Below are 20,443 nucleotides of genomic sequence, written 5' to 3' on the forward strand. Positions count from 1 at the left end.
CAATTTCATTCTAACTGATAAAATAAAATTTTCATAAAAAAGTAAATCTGATTGTTTTTACCAGAACACATATAAGGGTTAAAGACAATTAGTACATAGCAGCAAGTCAAATAAAAGTCATTTTCTTTTTTTAAAAAGGTGCTTTAATATAACACGTCAGAGTCCGGAAGAAAACTTGCAATAACAATGAATGAATTCAACTTAAAATATAATCTAAACATTAGCACTGTACAGCCTCTCCGAACTGATTTCAAACCCGAGTAAATCCAATTACTTTAAAGTTTCTATATGGCTTACTGCAAAAATATTCAAAAAAAAAATAAGGCAAATTCTCAGATAGATGTATTGGCATGAGATATTAAAGTGACATCACAAAAACAATGTGTATTGAAACGAGGAACCAGACAGTTTAGATGTGAAAACACATTGAGAACAAATGGAAAATACCACAACCGTGACCAAAACCAACAGTGTTTCAACTGTCAGATCACCTGCATTCTAACGTGTCATAAATCAGTGAAATGCATTGTGTTTAAAAAATCCAAGCATATTTTCCAACACTAGAAATCAAGTACTTTGAAACCAAATATCTGGGTAGCTTTAAGGTGTAAACTTCAGCAAATAGTCAATAGAAGGAGAGGCTCTGCAGCACTCAAACAAGCAGAAAACAGCTGCTGCGGGATAACATTAGAATACATATATCTCAAATACTGACAGAAGACCATAAAGTTAAGAATGAATTGCTCTCTGTTGCCTGCTGTGGAACAGGATAAAGAGAGATGGAGAGAGGTAGACGATGAAAGACTGAAAAAAGTGGACAAAAGAAAAATAAATGACAACTCGTAGTGAAATTAACTATGACGTGGAGGACTCTGGGCAGTGAGAGGCTATTGCCTGCTCAGCAGCAGATCGGGAAATGCAGGTGCTGCTCCTCTCATCTTAGGCACTGTGGTGATGGAGAGTCTGCACCACTTGCACACTGCTTCAACAACACTCAGACCCACAATCAAGAGACCGTTCTACATAAGGGCAATGCTGCAAGCACAATATCAGTTTTGTGGGTCTCACCAAAAATCAACCCATTTTGATGAAGGCCATACAAACTCAAAGGGATAGAACATTCAGTCATCATTCACTTGCTCATTCATGTTGTTCCAAAACCTGAAGTTCTTTCCAATATGGAATGCAAAAGTAGATGTAAGGGTTTGTATCAGTAACTATTCATTTTCATTGCATCTTGTTTGAATACAATGAAAGCAAATGGTGACTGAGGCAAACATTCTGCCTAACATCATTTTTTTGTGTTCTACAGAAAAATGGAAGTCATACAAGTTTGGAACAACATGAGGCTGAGTAAATGATGACTGCCTTTTTTGTTGACATTTTTGGGAGAACTATCCCTTTAAACTTGTCGGTTAGTTCCATGTTAGTTCCGTAGTGCCCTGGATTATGCTCTAGCACAAGCTGCACAGTCTCTTGTCCCTGGGCTGGTACTGTTTGTACCCTACAGGTAGGTCTTTTGTAGTGCTGTACAGTGTTAGCAGCAGCAGGGTATGGTCTAAAACAAGTTGAAACTAATTAAAAATAAGATCAGTCTTATAAAGATGTTGGACCTATACCAATGTTCAATACTACACAAATGAAACAATGAGGAAAAAAATAAATACAAAAAAAAAAAATGATAAAAAGGGATACATTTGCAATTGTGCATCCTGACGCCTATAAAATGACACTTCCCTTTAGAAATACTACAAAAGAGGGAACAATTGCAGTGTCTAGGCTATTTCACCAAAGGAATTCAGGCCAAGTTTAAAGAAATACTAATGACTAAACTTCTATTTTGTATAGTCACTTGGCAACTTATCTGGATTAATTTTGAAATGTCCAAACATTTGTCTGCATATCAATTAAAAGCACCAATATTTATGTATAATTTAAGTCAATTCAGTTGGGCCTGTTTGCGGAGAATAAAAATAACTACTAAAGATTGGCACAGTACAATCTTCCATTTAAGATTGTTTACTACTAGTCTGTATAGCAAGAGAGGCCATAGTGTACAAGAAGAGTAACCTTTCAAGTGCAAATGCATTCCTTTGCTCTTAGAAAACAAAAAGTAAACCTATACAAGTCTAGATAATTGATCTATATAATGGCGCAAGCTAAAGCAAAATGAAAAGGAAAAAAAGCACGACAAGAATAAAGATGGAGACATTTACCCAGCTTTACATAATTAAAAAAAATCTCTGGCCTCTTTTAACAGTGCTTTTATAAAAAGAGTCTGACCTGCCTCTATTTTAAAGCATATAATTCTTGTAAAGATTAGGTTCTCTGGAAATAAGTTGTGTACAAAATGTTATTTTTCCCCAGGTAAAAATGACATTCAAAAAAGGCACTTTGTTGGGTTGGAGAGGAAACCCCACAGTCCTTTAACCCTACAGATTTCTACCTGCATAGCAACACCTCAAAGAATGGTTCTGACTTGAATATTTTCATTTGAAAAAGGGAATAAAGGTCATTTTTCTTTTTGGTTTCTCATAAGCACTTTTAAAAAGAGAAATATTTGAGAGTCCTTTAAAATGTAAAAAATGTCTGTTTATTTCACTGTGTGTCCTGGTTGGTGTCATACTCCTGTACTGTGAGGTGAGGACTGGTGGTAGTTGCAGGATGGAGTAGACGAGCTGCTCCTCTGATCTCCACCGGGGGACTCCACTGGCCCCTTGTCAAGTAGTGCAGCTAGGCATGCTACCTGCCCCTCAGGTTCTGCAGCACTCCATACACGTCGTCCTCTTTGCTCAGTCCCTCAAAGAAAGGCAGCAGGTCCAGGAGCTCTGTGTCATTCATGTCATCAAACCATGACTGCACTGGCACCTGCACAATACACACACAAAGTTATCCAAGGCTCCAAGCTGTGACTAGTATGACCTAGGGAATAAATTAATAAAAAAAGTGAGATCGATTAACCAAATATTCCATTAAGTCTTGTTTCATGAATGGTTTTTTTATTTGCAACATGTTTTTGCAGTGGTTGAGTATTCTAACTTATCCCATACATGTCCATTAGCTCAGTGTTTCCAAACCTTTTTTCTGCCACAGCACACTTTTACAACAAAAAAAAAAAACATTCCACGGCACACCACTACCACACATAGGCTAACCATCGTCAATATTTTTCCTTTTCAAGAACGTGTCCTTGTTTTCTGTCCGTCTTAGCAGCATGTTTACTTGTAATGTTTGAAATTCGGCTATGCAAAATAATAAAAGAATGAAGTCACATGCTTGCGTTAGATTTTCTCATCATCCGTCCTTTTGACGGACAGTGTCGTAAAACTTCCGTCATAATCTATTATTACCAGTCATATTCATTTTCATATTTTAATAAGACAAGACATTTAAGTTTTAATTTGGTTCTGGAGGCTGATCCCAGCATCAAGCGCCTCATTACGCTCCACATGACAAGAGTTGCAGAAAGTGTCACAGAGGGGTGATTTTACCAGATTGCCCCATAAAAAAGCAGGAGGTGTGCACAATAAATATTGAAAACATGTATTTGGAAGAGAGAAAAAAGCTTGCGGTTTCTTTGATAGCGGAAAGTAATAAAAGGACTCGTTTATGTTTAGGTATAAGAGTTTTCTTGGTGAATTTAAATTAGTTCAATAACTGGGGTCTCTGATATTCGTAAACGATAAGGTCATATTTAATTAAACTTTTTTAAATATTTCTTGTTGCTTAGTACCCTCAAAGACATTATTGGTGAAGCAAAAAGACTTTAAATGTATCCTGCAGCACTGATGTGAGTCATGTGACAGACCCTTAACACGTATAATTATCAGTTACTTTTGCACATTAATCATCGCTCTTCACAATCACAAAAGTGACAGATTATGGTTTCGAAATGGCAAATTTCTCAGTAAGATGAGTTTTGATCCCGGAATTCTTTTTTTTTTTTTTTCAAGCGTTTATTGATTTTGTGGAATTTTATCATTTCCACGGCACACCTGACAATCTTTCACAGCACACTGGTTGGGAAACACTGCGTTATGCAATAAAACTGCTGACTGGTGACTGCTGTGTGCATTTTTCATTTCCCTTTTTGGTTTGTAACTAGTAGCACCTAATGAACAAGAAAAAACAAATTCTAGATCAAATGCTTTTCCAAAAAGTATATGTCCACATAAGTGAACAGTGAGACTACATTGTGAAATTTTAAATAACACCAGTTTGAAATGCACCTTATTTTCATCCTCCATTTTCAACTCCATATAAAGCCTCTGAAAGCTTCATTTTTCAGCTTTTGGATGAACCCATTTATTCTAAATGTGAAAATGCATAAATACTAAATACTTATGAATAGAATCGTATTGCACAGTGATAGCAAATTAAAATATAAAAAAATGTATTAAAATGATTTGAAATGACCCACAGATGTGTTAGCATTTAAAGTTATTTAAAATAGCTTACATGTTTTTTCTACTTTTGAGGAAATGTGGTGCCAGTTTCCACATATGTGGACATCATGTTTATCAGGGCAATGACGTGCGAAAAGTGAACCGATTTTTTTAAAGCGGCATATTAAACGAAACTAAAGACTACTTTTTACATCCAAACAGGTTTCAATGAAAAAACCTTTCTTTGATTTCTTACCAAAGGCACTTTGTTGGTGCTGTGTCTGTAGTAACACTTCAAGGAAATCGATGGCATGCTGATGTGTCACGTGACTCTGTGCGGCAGAAGTTTAACCCATAAATGACAGTCTAGACCAGTGCTTCTCAACCGGTGGGGCGCGAGTAGGCTACGATGGAAGGGAAAAAAAACTTTTTTGGGCACATTTTTTTTATCACTAAACTACTGTCATAAAAAGTTATAGTTTTGTATATACATAACTCCTGAATAAAAATTAAAATGTGTTTGGACTGATTTTAAAAAAAAAAGTTTTGAACAAATTTGATTGGTTTGTCGATAGTGAGCGCTAATGCAGGTGATAAGCGGTTTCATTAAGCGAGTCATTGAGTCGTTCATTCAAACGATTCGTTCAAACGGCCGATTCATCAAGAATGAGACAGATGTTTGTGAATGGGTCATTGAATCTTTGACTCAACCAATTCGTTCACAACACTGAATCATTCAAAACACGATTGAGTATTGCTGTGAGATGCGCTATAACTATGCTGTGATCTTTGTTTGGATTCATCGGATCTATTTTCGCTGCTAAAATAGACCAAACCAGTCATTATTTCGTCTAAAATGTAAGTGACTTAATATTATTAACTTGTTTGTTGAACTGTCATATGAAATCAGTGTCACATTTTCAATCGTGAGGTGATGGTACATTAAGTGATGGTCAATTGTCAGCTCTCTTGGTCGATCAGGTCGGTGTGATGTATGTTGCTGAACTGTATTCAAATGTTATAAATATAAAAACACCACATTTTGAAATTTAACTGCAGTATGTCAATTTAGTTTATTTGTGTGTGCTGCGCTCATAGACTTTAGAAAGCGGCTCATTTGTTTGATTTCAACCTGTCTTTGCAAGGCCGCGAAACTCATATTTTGCTCCTTGCAGACAAAGTGCATGCCTTCACACAAAAACTAGACCTCTGGCATGGCCGCATCAGTCGAGGGAACTGCGACATGTTCCCCAGGCTTGCAGAATTTATCACTGATGCAGGCACGTCACACGATTTCTCCTCCCTATTTCAATCAGCGTCTGAGCACCTGTCAGCAATGAGAAAACAATTTGCGACGTACTTTAAAGAGGATTATCGCTCTTTTGCGTGGGTTCGAGTTTGTGTGCACAGCAAACGAGCTATCAATTGATATGCAGGAACAGCTTATTGAGCTGAAGAGTGACAGTAGACTGAAGGAACTCTTTAGCTCCTGCCCTCTTTCGTCATTCTGGGCAGCATTGATGCAGGAATACCCTGAACTCTGTGACGTCGCCTTGAAGATTCTCCTTCCTTTCGCGTCAACATATTTGTGTGAGGCAGGATTCTCAAAAATGACTGCACTCAAAACGAAATACCGCAATCGTGCACAAATCGAGGATGATTTGAGGCTATGTTTATCAAACATTGAGCCAAGAATTGAGGATCTTTGCAAGGCAAAGCAGGCTCAGGTCTCACATTAACATCACCTACCAGCAAGCTTCTGTAAAAAATGCAGATGATGCCTACTATTAGGCCTAGTAATAATAACAATAATAAAGCATAAATTAATATCAGAGGTCTGGTGCCAATTCCCAATTATAGCAATAGCCTAGTAATGATAATAGGCCTACTGATGATGATAATAATAATAATAATAATAATAACAACAACAACAACAATAAAGCATGTAACCTCATATAATTATATAGCAATAGCCTAGGCCCCAACTGCAATGAACCAGCTTTGGGGAGGCCCAGCTTGCAAAAGGTTGATAACCCCTGGTCTAGACTATAGAGACCGTATTCAATCATTTTTAATGAATCTAATTAAACGTTGCGTATAGCGCAGCCAAAATACAACATCCAAGCATGGACGCGATGTCGCACGAGGTTAAGGCCTTTTCACACCAAACTTGAATTTTTGCCGCAATGAAGATGAAAAAGAAACGCTCCACATAACTTTATATTAAAGATCAAATATGTGCTGATTGGCTGTGGTTTTGTTACATTGCACAGCATTTTTGCTTTCAGTGTGGGCAGTAAAATTACTGTTTGCTGGAAACTGTTATGTAATAGCATCATAAATTGTTTCTACAATTGTATTAGTACTTCATTAGAGGTAGAAATACCAAGAGTAACCAACATTGTATTAGAGTTGTGTTGGCAATCAAAACTCACAGCATTTTCAGGATGGAAAATGTAGGAAGCAGGGGAGTTGTCCACAATAATTACGTTCCTGAGCTCTCTCCCTAGCCGACTAAGGTCTTTGACGTAATTCCCTCTGTGGAAAACACAGGATTCCCGGAAGAGTCGTGCCCGAAACACACCCCACTGGTCCAGCAGGTCAGCCACCGGGTCAGCATACTGAAGCACAAACAGATAGAAAAGACATTTAGTCTTAAAACTGCCTCTTTAGTAAATAGCCATTATGTCCTTGATATAACGGAGACGAAAGCAACCAAGACACGTGATCTAAACTAATGAAGGCTGCAATAAACACTCAACAGTTAATTTGTCATTAACAGGTATGAGAAAAGTCATGTCAGGGACATCAGATACAGATACAAATGAAACTTCACAGCGAACCATAAAAGCTGCCAAACTAAAACAATATAAGGTAGCAGCAACTGCAACTATAGGGCATGGCTACTGGTACATGGCACGCATACTGTAAGAGTCACAGTTGCCATAGGAACACTTACCCATGCATTAGCAGCTAAAACAAAGGCAGGCCACACAGAGACAGAGAGGGGGTCAGATATTAGAAGAGCAGAATATGAATCAACACCCACCCAGCACGCCTTAAATCATCCAGCAGCTCATAAAGTGCTCTGGCAGATATATCATAGTATCATCACAGTATGAGGTGGCACTGCTTTTGTGTATGGAGTAAAGAGGGGCTCGCTGATTGTAGTGATGTACTTGTGTTTTTTGACATTATTTGTTGACATTAAATAAGTGTGGTGCCTAGGTGAGGACAAACCTTTGCTAGACTGGCCGTGAAAAGCACACATTCAAACAGCTCGCCCATTTTCTGCAGGAACTCGTCAACATGAGGTCTTTTGAGCACATACACCTACAAAGGGAGACAATGTGATACACAGAACAATTAAAGTTACATGAGCCAGAATTGTAGGCAGACAAAACAACGAGAAGCTATGCAAGGTATCATGTACAGTCCGCCAGTCATCACAAAATCAACAACATGCTGATCACAGTCCCAAAGCAAAGTGGACACATTTAATTAATTTCTTATTTTGTAATAAATGATTGACTGTACACAATTATTACATAGCAAGACCTCAAATATATCAAATAAATGGACATGAAATATTGATTTAAGGGAGTGTGGAGTGATTTGAGGGACATGAATCCAGTGCAGCTATATAAGAAATCAGTTGACTGGGATGATGGGCCATTATAAAGTTTACAGGGCATTCTATAAAAATATCTGAATGCAGAATATTCAGATTGGTCATAATAAAGTATATAAATCATTCTTATCATGGATGTAGTCATTCTTCTGAACCTTGAAAGATAGGAGGACAAAGCACTGAGGAATATAAATCAAGCACAACTTACAATACAAATCTGCTCCTTGAAGACAGACAGCTGCCACCTAGTGCAAGTAATCATGAATAGGCCAAGCAGGACAGACAGACAGCCTATCCTGGATTACTTGAACAAGGTAACAGCCAATCAGTCATGCTGTTTTGTTTCACCACTCCATCTAGTAAAGTTCAAATGTCCAGTATACACTTACATGAGACTTATAATGGTTTTATAATGACTATAAAGCACTCCAGGGCATTTATAATTACTACTTTACAACTTCAGACATTTCAACATTTTTATTATCAAATATGAATCATGTTTTGTTCATAGTTTCCATCGGTACTGTACCTGATGCACTGTGCCGTCTATCTCCACTGGGACAATGAAATCAGCATTGCTAATGGGCTGTGAGAAAGAAACAAATGTTACAAGGAGTTATGACTCAGCCCCAACTAGGAAATAACATATCTCAAAACCTTACACAATAAAAACCTGCATGATGTCAGTGAACAGGGGGTTATCAATGTGTGATAAAGTTTGTTTACTTGCATTCATGCAATGCAACAGCAGAGGGCATCTGTGTCCTTGTAATTTTAGTAGCAAGAGGTTTTGTATTACAAGTCTGAGAGAGCAGGGGCACAGCAACTATTATGCCTGTTTTACACCACACACACACCGAAACAGGACAAAAGCAATGCATATTTTTTCGCCGTCCATGTTAACAAATGAGTGTATTTAAATCATAAGCAGAAGCAGCGCGTTAGCAGCAGTGCAGCGGGAGTTTCAGCGTCGAGTCTACATTTGCTGTGTTGCTCAAACTGAATTAAAGTGAAATTGCACTATTGATGGACATCATGAAGATGAGTTGAAGAAAAATAAAAATGTATATTGCACAGATTAAGCATATATTTGTAATCTAGCGTGTTTTTATTTTATCAATAGGTCGTAGGGGGAAAAAATTAAATGACACAATTTTATTATTTTAATTATTTAGCTTAAGCATTCAGTTTTGTAATTTAAAACTAGTTTACTACAAGTCATAGCCTTAAACAAAATAAAACTGTCCTTTTATATCCTATTACACTAAGAGCAGGTCTAAAGGGTTGACAGTAATAACCATACACAGCAGAGTGTGTTACCAAATGCATGCGACAGCACGCGAGTTGGTAAATTCAGAACTTACCTCAGTCTTGTACAGAAAGATACTTGTATTAAACTGCCCTGTTGCCCTCAACTTTTAATAAGGATTAATTTACAAAGGAAAAAACATGGGATGCTGTACCTGGCTGTTGGTGCTGAAGAGTAAACATATTGGAAGTGTGTCCTTTCTTTGAGGAAAATAATTAACACTTAAAAGTTTTTGCTGGTGTTTGAACAAAGAGATGTCACTATTCAATGGTTGTCCATAAATACCTTTTCAAACTATATATTTTAAGTGTGATCAAGCCAAACAGAGTAACCAAACAGTCCTCTGTTGAGCAAAACAACATTCAGGCTCGTCCTCCACCTCCACTAAATAGTGATGTTTAAAAATGAGTAGAGCTTATTGTGTTGGCTGACACTACATGAAATAATTCTCCATGACTGCCTTAGATTACACCAGCATCATGTCAATATGATTTCATGATAATCATGCTTGTAACACCCATCAATAACTCACTCCTGAAAGCCATTTTATAACTTTATTTTCTGTGTGTGTGTGTATGTGTATATATATATTAAAAAAAACACACACACCCCCCCCCCCCAATCCGGAAAGTATTCACAGCGCTTCAATTTTTCCACATTTTGTTATTTTACAGCCTTATACCAAAATGGATTCAATTCATTATTTTCCTCAATGTGAAAGAAGTTTGTTTGAAATCTTTGCAAATTTATATACAAAAAAAAAAAAAAAAAAAAAAAATCACATGTACATAAGTATCCACAGCCTTTGCCATGACACTCAAAATTGAGCACAGGTGCATCCGGTTTCCACTGATCATCCTTGAGATGTTTCTACAACTTGATTGGAGTCCACCTGTGGTAAATTCAGTTGATTGGACATGATTTGGAAAGGCACACACCTGTCTATATAAGGTCCCACAGTTAACAGTGCATGTCAGAGCGCAAACTAAGCCATGAACCAAGGAATTGTCTGTAGACCTCAGGCATTGAAGCGTTGAAGGTCCCAATGAGCACAGTGGCCTCCTTCATCTGTAAATAGACGAAGCTTGGTACCACCAGGACTCTTCCTAGAGCTGGCCGCCCGGCCAAACTGAGCGATCGGGGGAGAAGAGCCTTAGTCAGGGAGGTGACCAAGAACCCGATGGTCACTCAGATAGAGCTCCAGCGTTTCTCTGTGGTGAGAGGAGAAACTTCCAGAAGAACAACCATCTCTGCAGCACTCCACCAATAAGGCCTGTATGGTAGAGTGTCTAGACGGAAGCCACTCCTCAGTAAAAGGCCCATGACAGCCCCCCTGGAGTTTGCCAAAAGGCACTTGAAGGACTCTCAGACAATGAGAAACAAAAGATTGAACTCTTTGGCCTGAATAGCAAGCGTCATGTCTGGAGGAAACCAGGCACCGCTCATCACCTGGCCAATACCATCCCTACAGTGAAGCATGGTGGTGGCAGCATCATGCTGTGGGGATGTTTTTCAGCAGCAGGAACTGGGAGACTAGTCAGGATCAAGGAAAAGATGAATGTCGGAATGTACAGAGACATCCTTGATGAAAACCTGCTCCAGAGCACTCTGGACCTCAGACTGGAGTGAAGGTTCATCTTCCAACAGGACAACAACCCCAAGCAAACAGACAAGATAACAAAGAAGTGGCTACGGGACAACTCTGTGAATGTCCTTGAGTGGCCCAGACTTGAACCCGATTGAACATCTCTGGAGAGATCTGAAAACGGCTGTGAAATGGAGCTTAAGAGGTCCTGCAAAGAAGAATGGAAGAAACTGCCCAAAAATAGGTGTGCCAAGCTTGTAGCATCATACACAAAAAGACTTGAGGCTGTAATTGGTGTCAAAGGTGCTTCGACAAAGTACTGAGCAAAGGCTGTGAATACTTATTTACATGTGTTTTTTTATTTTTAATAAATTTGCAAAGATTTCAAACAAACTTCTTTCACGTTGTCATTATGGGGTATTGTTTGTAGAATTTTGAGGAAAATAATGAATTTCATCTATTTTGGAATAAGGCTGTAACATAACAAAATGTGGAAAAAGTGAAGCTGTGAATACTAGTGTGTGTGTGTGTGTGTATATATATATATATATATATATATATATATATATATATATATATATATATATATATATATATATATATATATACACACACACACACACACACACACACACACACACACACACTCACCTAAAGGATTATTAGGAACACCATACTAATACTGTGTTTGACCCCCTTTCGCCTACAGAACTGCCTTAATTCTACGTGGCATTGATTCAACAAGGTGCTGAAAGCATTCTTTAGAAATGTTGGCCCATATTGATAGGATAGCATCTTGCAGTTGATGGAGATTTGTGGGATGCACATCCAGGGCACGAAGCTCCCGTTCCACCACATCCCAAAGATGCTCTATTGGGTTGAGATCTGGTGACATTTTAGTACAGTGAACTCATTGTCATGTTCCAAGAAACCAATTTGAAATGATTCGAGCTTTGTGACATGGTGCATTATCCTGCTGGAAGTAGCCAGAGGATGGGTACATGGTGGGTATAAAGGGATGGACATGGTCAGAAACAATGCTCAGGTAGGCCGTGGCATTTAAACGATGCCCAAGTGGCACTAAGGGGCCTAAAGTGTGCCAAGAAAACATCCCCCACACCATTACACCACCACCACCAGCCTGCACAGTGGTAACAAGGCATGATGGATCCATGTTCTCATTCCGTTTACGCCAAATTCTGACTCTACCGTCTGAATGTCTCAACAGAAATCGAGACTCATCAGACCAGGCAACATTTTTCCACTCATCAACTGTCCAATTTTGGTGAGCTCTTGCAAATTGTAGCCTCTTTTTCCTATTTGTAGTGGAGATGAGTGGTACCCGGTGGGGTCTTCTGCTGTTGTAGCCCATCCGCCTCAAGGTTGTGCGTGTTGTGGCTTCACAAATGCTTTGCTGCATACCTCGGTTGTAACGAGTGGTTATTTCAGGCAAAGTTGCTCTTCTATCAGCTTGAATCAGTCAGCCCATTCTCCTCTGACCTCTAGCATCAACAAGGCATTTTCGCCCACAGGACTACCGCATACTGGATGTTTTTCCCTTTTCACACGATTCTTTGTAAACCCTAGAAATGGTTGTGCGTGAAAATCCCAGTAACTGAGCAGATTGTGAAATACTCAGACCGGCCCGTCTGGCACCAACAACCATGCCACGCTCAAAATGGCTTAAATCACCTTTCTTTCCCATTCTGACATTCAGTTTGGAGTTCAGGAGATTGTCTTGACCAGGACCACACCCCTAAATGCATTGAAGCAACTGCCATGTGATTGGTTGATTAGATAATTGCATTAATGAGAAATTGAACAATAATCCTTTAGGTGAGTGTATGTATATATATATATATATATATATATATATATATATATACAATATTCAGATAATCAAAATGCATTACATTCTTGTGGCAGAAGAGTTAATCATTGATAAGACAATACAAAAAGCGGCTTTAGAATACAATGTATTGTTTACAACCATATTATTGAACATAAGCCAATCACTGGCATACAGTTCACAGCAATCCATTTCGCAAGTGAATTTGTCAATCAGTTGGAGACTTATTATGAGGGATTGTTTAAAGACCTGTCAATGTACACCTGCATCAGACATGCTTGTGTAACGTCTCTGGTGCGTTGCGTCATAAACATAAAATTTTTAGGTCAATGTGTGAAGTTAAATATAGTTTAATACTTAGAAAACATCTTGAGATCCCTTAGTTCGGATTTGCGCTACAAGAACGTAATGTGTTTTCTTCACTGTATGAACTGCGTGTTGCCACACAGCTGAAATTTCAATTACTGCCCTCTGGAGTAAACAGGTGGTACTACAAGCTTGCATTTCTCAGGAATCTTCCTTATTACGGTCCGGGGGCACTGCGATTAATTGCATTAATTTTTCAAACGCTTTATTTTTTATTAAATTAATCACACTGAATTAACACGTTAACATTCGACAGCCCTAATATATATATATATATATTACAATATTATATTTATGTATATATACATATATAAAACAGTAATTAAACCTTTATTTAACCAGGAAGAGACTCATTGAGATTAAAAATCTCTTTTACAAGAGTGTCCTGGCCAACTATTACTTGGATTTAAATCTCACGAGATTTAAGTACACAGAACACAGCAACAGTTCTTGGTTCACGTTGGACATGAAGAAATAAATGACTTGTGGTTCAGTCAGTTTATCATTCACAAAAAAAAAAAAAAATCACTGATAAAAGTCATTTGCTATGTTCTGAGGTTTAGATTCAAAAGAACTGACTCATAAAGGGGTGGTCACACTACACATTGTGCTCCATTCACTCCCAATCAAAAGCATCCAAACACAGGAGACCGCAAACGCAAGCGAAGAAATTTTGCACTACGCTGCAGAAGAAAAAAAAGTTCAAAAGAACTCTGACTTGCAAATCTGGATAAGAAGACATGTGACCAATAAAAGATTGAAACATCACACACTGACATCTTGGCTAAATTACATATTTAGTCATTTATATCATTACATAGTTCAAAGCTGCATGTTTATATTGTTCCTGGAAAGTGAGAAGACAGAATATTCAAAAATGTTGAATATATTATTTTTGCTAACTGTGACTTATTATTTACTAAAACCAGTAGTGTGTGACATCATCATATCCAACCTATGGCAAGCCTCGAGGGGATAAATACATAAAATCACACACATTCACAAGGTAAAGTTACTCCATGATTTGCAAATCTAAAACCTAAATCACTCTATTACAATTCTTTATCTTCATGCGATACCCTCCATTGCCAAGTGTGACATTACTCCAACTGAAGTGAGGGAGAAAAACAGTCTGCAACTGTGACACCCTCAGCCAAAATAGAGTTGTTTAGAGCTAATGCAGTGTTTCCCAACTACTGTGCCAGGACTGTGTCAGGGATCCAAACTCCTCACCTTTCTGAGAAATTTGCCATTTCGAAACCATAATCGGTCACTTTTGTGATTGTGAAGAGCGATGATTAATGTACAAAAGTAACTGATAATTATACGTGTTAAGGGTCTGTCACATGACTCACGTCAGTGCTGCAGGATACATTGAAGTCTATGAAGTGACGTCGCTTTACACCAGAGTGTTTTTCACACACATGTTTTTGCTTCACCAATAATGTCTTTGAGAGTACTAAGCAACAAGAAATATAAAAAAAATTGTCCAAATTTGTGAAGAGACATTGAATGTCTCATTTCTTTTAATTAAATATGACCTTATCGTTTACGAATATCAGAGACCCCAGTTATTGAACTAATTTAAATTCACCAAGAAAACTCTTATACCTAAACATAAACGAGTCCTTTTATTACTTTCCGCTATCAAAGAAACCGCAAGCTTTTTTCTCTCTTCCAAATACATGTTTTCAATGTTTATTGTGCACACCTCCTGCTTTTTTATGTGGCAATCTGGTAAAATCACCCCTCTGTGACACTTTCTGCAACTCTTGTCATGTGGAGGGTAATGAGGCGCTTGATGCTGGGATCAGCCTCCAGAACCAAATTACGAGAAGTCATGTCTGAGGCAAAGATGCAAAATCGAATGCAATTACCTCAGCATCAGTCTCCCTTGAAGTGTTTGATTACGCACAGGCGAGCACACAGTTTAAGTCGATGCGGACGAGGAGGAAGGTTTGAGTTGTCGATTGAGATCTGTTCATTTTTTATGTGTTTTGTTCATATTTTAATCTTATTTTTTTTATTTTATATTGCGTTGTTCATATGTCGTGTTTTAGTTGCCTCCGCTGTCAATGTAGGGGGAAAAAAAACCATTAATCTGCTTCATGTCTCTATTGTTCTTCTGTTCTGTTCATAAATAAATAAACGCATAATCTGTTATATGCTTCATGAATAAAAATCTGAATGAGCATAAAAGCTATTAATTGTCTTATCATTAAAATCTGAAAATTAAAATGACGGGTAATAATAGATTATGACGGAAGTTTTACACCCCTGTCTGTCAAAATGGCGGACATTGAGAAAGTCTAACCCAAGCACTGTATGGAACTTGTTTTTTTTGCATAGCCGTAAACACGCTACTAAGACGAGCAGAAAACATGGACAAGTTCTTGAAAAGGAAAAATATTGATGATGGTTAGCCTATGTGGGATAGTGGTGTGCCGTAGAATTTTTTTTCTCATAAAAAGTGTGCTGTGGCAGAAAAAAGGGTTGGAAACACTGAGCTAATGTGTTGCTGGCTTTAATGTTTCAGTTTAGGAGCCAATAGTCCTTATTAACAGCAGTGCCATATTTGATTTTTGCTGTGAATGAAAACGAGGCAGTGAGAGATAGACTTATTGTCTCTTCAATAGCATCCACTGTTTAAAGCTATCACACAAATCTCCAAGATCAAATCTAATTTCCACAACTCATGTTTTCTGGAGGTTTTTGTCAACAGAATGATCCAAAACATTTTAAACAACAGTACAACCCATTGATGAGCCCAGTTAATCTATCCATAACAGCCTCATTAACTTTTCCATCAAAAATTCAAAAGATGCTGCTACTGTGAATAAGGTCCATGGTTCCATAGTCATTTTTGTTTTACTCTGGAGCCCTTTTAATTAATATACATGAGACAAGCTGATTATAACTTAAGACAAAATTTTGACCAAAACAAAGAGGACTGAGTGGATTTAGGAGAACCCAAGATTAATTTAATTTGATCAACCCCAGCAATTCTCACTATTTCTGAAAATATCCAAACCCTCCCTTGCACCAAACTAAAGCAAACTACATAATCAAGAGCTTGAAAAAGTTAATATTAATCAGTGTTGCTGTTCTACTCCTATACTATCAGTAGACATAAATGTGCCCTGACTCAGCAGTCACTTAGCATCACAAGAAGCACTGCCTACATGCATATATGGGCCTGATGTAAATAGGTCACAGTGGGTCAAAGTCACTGAGGCAGTTACAGATAGAAGCCACAATTTCATAACATCTCAATAAGGACAAATCTGTAGCTTCTTCACGGTTGCTTATGTTAGGCAATTACCAGAGGAGAGTAATTTCTACATTATTTAATTAATTACCTTAAATGAGCTGTGCACCAGAGTCTCATCCAGGTCTATTACCACACACTTCTTTCCATAGTTGTTTATGTTAACCTCTGGGAGGAGGTACTTCTCTGGAGGCTGAGGAAATGCAAAACACAGAGGATTAATGTGATGAACAGAGAAGGAGAGAGCAGTTTTACCGTAATCAGCAAGAAATGAGGCACAGGTGATTAAGCTGCAATGTGAAAATATGCAATGTGAGTATATGCAATGTGAGTAAAGCCAAATGAGCAGATAGATGGTGAAAAGCAGCAGTTCCCAACAATCTACATATTTCCTCCGGAAATTTAAAAGATAGCTTCTGCCATTTTTGGAAGCGTGTTTCCTGTGCTGTTGCACAGAATCATGCTGTAACAACCCAGCTCTTCCTCACATATTCATCCAACATGAAGTGGAAAGGATTACGGCCGTGCATGTGGATTTAAGGTTTTTCACACTTTAAATCAAGAGATGCTGGATGGTAAGGTTAATCTGGCGCCACACTACCAGACTCTGAATAACTCTGAGTTGAAGGTGTCACATTTAGCAACTGTTTTTTTTTCTGATCTTTATCTCCTCTGTCAGAGGGCCTACCGTACACATCGATTAAGAATGAAGTACAGGTGTCACACTAAACAACTGTCTTATGCTTTTCTCAACACTTCACTGTTACACCCCAATTTCTCAGCCAATTAACTTGAAGCTCGCTAAAATAAGAGCAAGACACGAGCATAAACAATAACAAGAAGAACAATTAGTGTTTCACGGCAACGTTATCATTTGTTGTTACATACGGAAAAAAGCAGAAGCGCCGAAAGGTTTGGGCAAGAACACATTTGCGAGGTTGCGGACAATATGGCTTGGCAATTCTCCAGCGGGAATTGGAGGCAAGAACATGCTCATAAAAGTTGCTTATAACATGTGTAAATGTTTATAAATATATTTTAATAGCCGGTTAAGTAAGACATGATATACAGTCACCCTGAATGGGTTTATTTTGTGATAACCTGCTAGCTAAACTTATTACACAACTATGCATGAAATGAACAGCATTTAATGTTTTTGTAAATACTGATAACAAATAAACAGTCTTATACAAAAATAAGTGACCGTAGAATGCATCCACATTTGATTGACCAATCACGATCAATTATAATTTAGGTACATAATAAGTACAATTATTAAGTACCTTCTCTTAAATGCTTTATCTATAATATAAATTAATATTATTATAAATTATATATAAATATATTAAATAATTTCACACTGTTGTGTGTGAAAATCCCAGGAGATCAGCAGTTACAGAAATACTCAAACCAGCCCATCTGGCACCAAACATTTTTGCCCCATTATGAAGGTTGCTGTGAACATAAACTGAAGCATCTGACCCGTATCTGCATGATATTATGCATTGCACTGCTCCCACACAATTGGAAGATTAAATAAATTGCATGAATAAGTATGTGTACAGGTGTTCAGAAAGTGTAGATTACAGTCAACTAATGACTCACCCTTCACGGTTTGTTTTAAGCAAATTACTTAATTTGTTAGATACAATTTATTAATGAATTATATATGTTGTGTATAAGTTATGTGGGTTTATTCAATTATGTTTATTCACTGGTACAACAGAAAAAGAGCTTTTGCCATTCATTGTGTATTTGCAGAAGATGCATAAGGCTTGTTCCCTATTTTTAAAGATTGAGGTACGAGCTTCCCAGGTCCACTTGAAGAAAGCATCATTGGTCACTGCCTTGGTTCAGTGTAACCATCCCACCAACTGCCAGCAATAATTTCAAAGTTTGTTAGGAGTTTGTGAAGTGATTATTTCAGCAGGGAGTCCCGACGGTCAAGGGATTAACCACCTCCCACTGGTAGATGCAAATGCATACTCCCGTCTCCCTCCACCTCGCCAGTTATTATATAAATGAAGCTCACAACTGAAAATCAGTGGAAAATTCATCTAGTGAGGCATTGGCTTTATAGAGTGACTTTAGCATCGACAGCCTGTATGAAATCCCGTAATTTCGTAAACTGTCTAACTCTCTAATCCTTGCTGCACTGTCTCAGTTGAGGCAATCTTGTATAGAGGGAGGCAGTATGCTGTCGAGTCTACCCAAATCCCCAAGTCTTTTTAATGGGATGACTCAAGTTTAGGAATGACTACTGGAGCGCAATCATGATCCTGGTTTGAACTGCTGAATGAATGCAGAAAGACGACAAAAACACTTACGATTTTATCGGCAGGTAAATTCCTGGGGTTACAGCAAAAACTTTATCAGCTGGTATTTAAAAATAAAAAACAACCTCTACAATCAGAGACAGGCTTAGGGACCTGATTGACCTAAAATCATTAAAGGATTGATTATGAGATCTGAAAAAGCCTAGCGGTGATATTAACAACAGAATAGACATGCTATACCCTCATCAGTTAAAGATTTACAGGCAATGCCCTAACCTATTCATAAATCTTTTTAAAAAGACTAGACAACATTAACAAAATAGTAATAAATAGAATATAGCTCTTGCATTATCAAATCAGAACAAGTCATAATTGTTTAACACATACTTATCATATTACATAATCTCCCAATAGTTAAATAACAAGGGGTGGGCACAGCTAGCACGTGTTGCTAAATGTCTTAACCCTTAACTGTGTGAAAAAAAAACATGGGGGTTTCCAGACATCTCAGAAGAATAACACACAGTACATGCAAGCATCTGAGAGGGATCTGCCAAGTGCATCACTCAGTACATTAACATGCACAGTTATTATCAAGATAAAGTGGGTTTTTGCGTAATCAAGCAACAGTCTTAATCTGTCTTTTCAAGAATGCATTAAACAATCCTTAATCAAATTTTTTTTAAAAGTTTGTTTGCCATTTCTTGTTTTTCATCTGTCCATGTATTTAAGAATGTTCAGCACCTTCTGCTGCAACAACATGGTGGTCTTCTCATATGTCCAAAAATGTTTTGTTATTAGCAATCGCCATGATACCTCTACCTCGCTTATGTTGCATTCAACTTATGTGATAAATACATGTTGTGCATCAACTGCCATTTTGAGAATGCAAACCTAGTTGTGGTCCGATTAACTTGTGTACGTAGGGCCCTATGATCGTGGAATCAATTGATAAAAACGGAATTAACTATAAAACGCAGAATGTCACAGAATATATTATATATGGGATGAAATTAATGTATAAATGCACAATAAATTCAATTAAAATTGTGATATGTCTTAGTGTGAAGATTAATCCACAAAAGTCTGAGATTTAATTCAACAAATAGCCTATATGGTATGCATAAACTTCAAGAGTAAGTGAATGTGAGAAGCCACTGCTTATACACTAACCGCATGATTAAAGCTGCACTATTTGCGATTTCTTTATGGTTAAATATGTAATCATTGCCATTATTGATTGAGTACATAAACAATCAGAGTTCTTGCCTTACCCCAATTCACTACGGTTAGTCTATAAAAATTATTTGCATTTTGAGCTGTTGGGTTCGACTTGGTGCGAAATCACTGGCTTATGGGGTTTATCATTGCGTCATGTCCGCACACACAGGAAAGTAGATCCGGCTGTCTTGTGTTCCCGCTGGAGAAACTATGTTGTTTAACTCAGTTCAGCAACAATCACACAGTTCAGGACAGCATCATTGCAGTCTAGATAGATGTTTATCTGTTATCGATTTGGCGAAGATGCTAACCAGCTATAATGCTTGGATATGTTTTCTGGTAGGGTTGTTGAAGCTTGGATTGCTTGTATGAATCTAACAATACTTGTGTTTTAACCAATCGCAATGTATCTACGTTGTCCAGTAAAGATAATGTGACATGTTTAATATGTATGACTTCTGAAATTGACTTCTTGTAATTGTTATATTGCATATTTAAGCATATTATTTTTATGTTTAATCAAGTATATTTTATCCCCATCATTACTTAATCC

General features: G+C 37.6%; 1 protein-coding gene across 1 annotated transcript in view; it reads right to left on the minus strand.

Moving 5' to 3' along the window:
• Positions 1-141: 141 nt before the first annotated feature.
• Positions 142-20,443, minus strand: part of LOC127649694 (CTD small phosphatase-like protein) — a 23,440-nt gene continuing 3,138 nt past the window's right edge. The window contains exons 3-7 of the mRNA XM_052134929.1: positions 16,485-16,586; positions 8,546-8,602; positions 7,626-7,718; positions 6,821-7,006; positions 142-2,868 (exon numbers count right to left, since the gene is read on the minus strand). Coding sequence (XP_051990889.1) covers positions 2,743-2,868; positions 6,821-7,006; positions 7,626-7,718; positions 8,546-8,602; positions 16,485-16,586 — 564 coding nt within the window. The 3' untranslated portion in view covers positions 142-2,742. The remainder of the gene's footprint in view (positions 2,869-6,820; positions 7,007-7,625; positions 7,719-8,545; positions 8,603-16,484; positions 16,587-20,443) is intronic.

This window comes from Xyrauchen texanus, chromosome 9, assembly GCF_025860055.1.
Source record: "Xyrauchen texanus isolate HMW12.3.18 chromosome 9, RBS_HiC_50CHRs, whole genome shotgun sequence".
NCBI lineage: Eukaryota > Metazoa > Chordata > Actinopteri > Cypriniformes > Catostomidae > Xyrauchen > Xyrauchen texanus.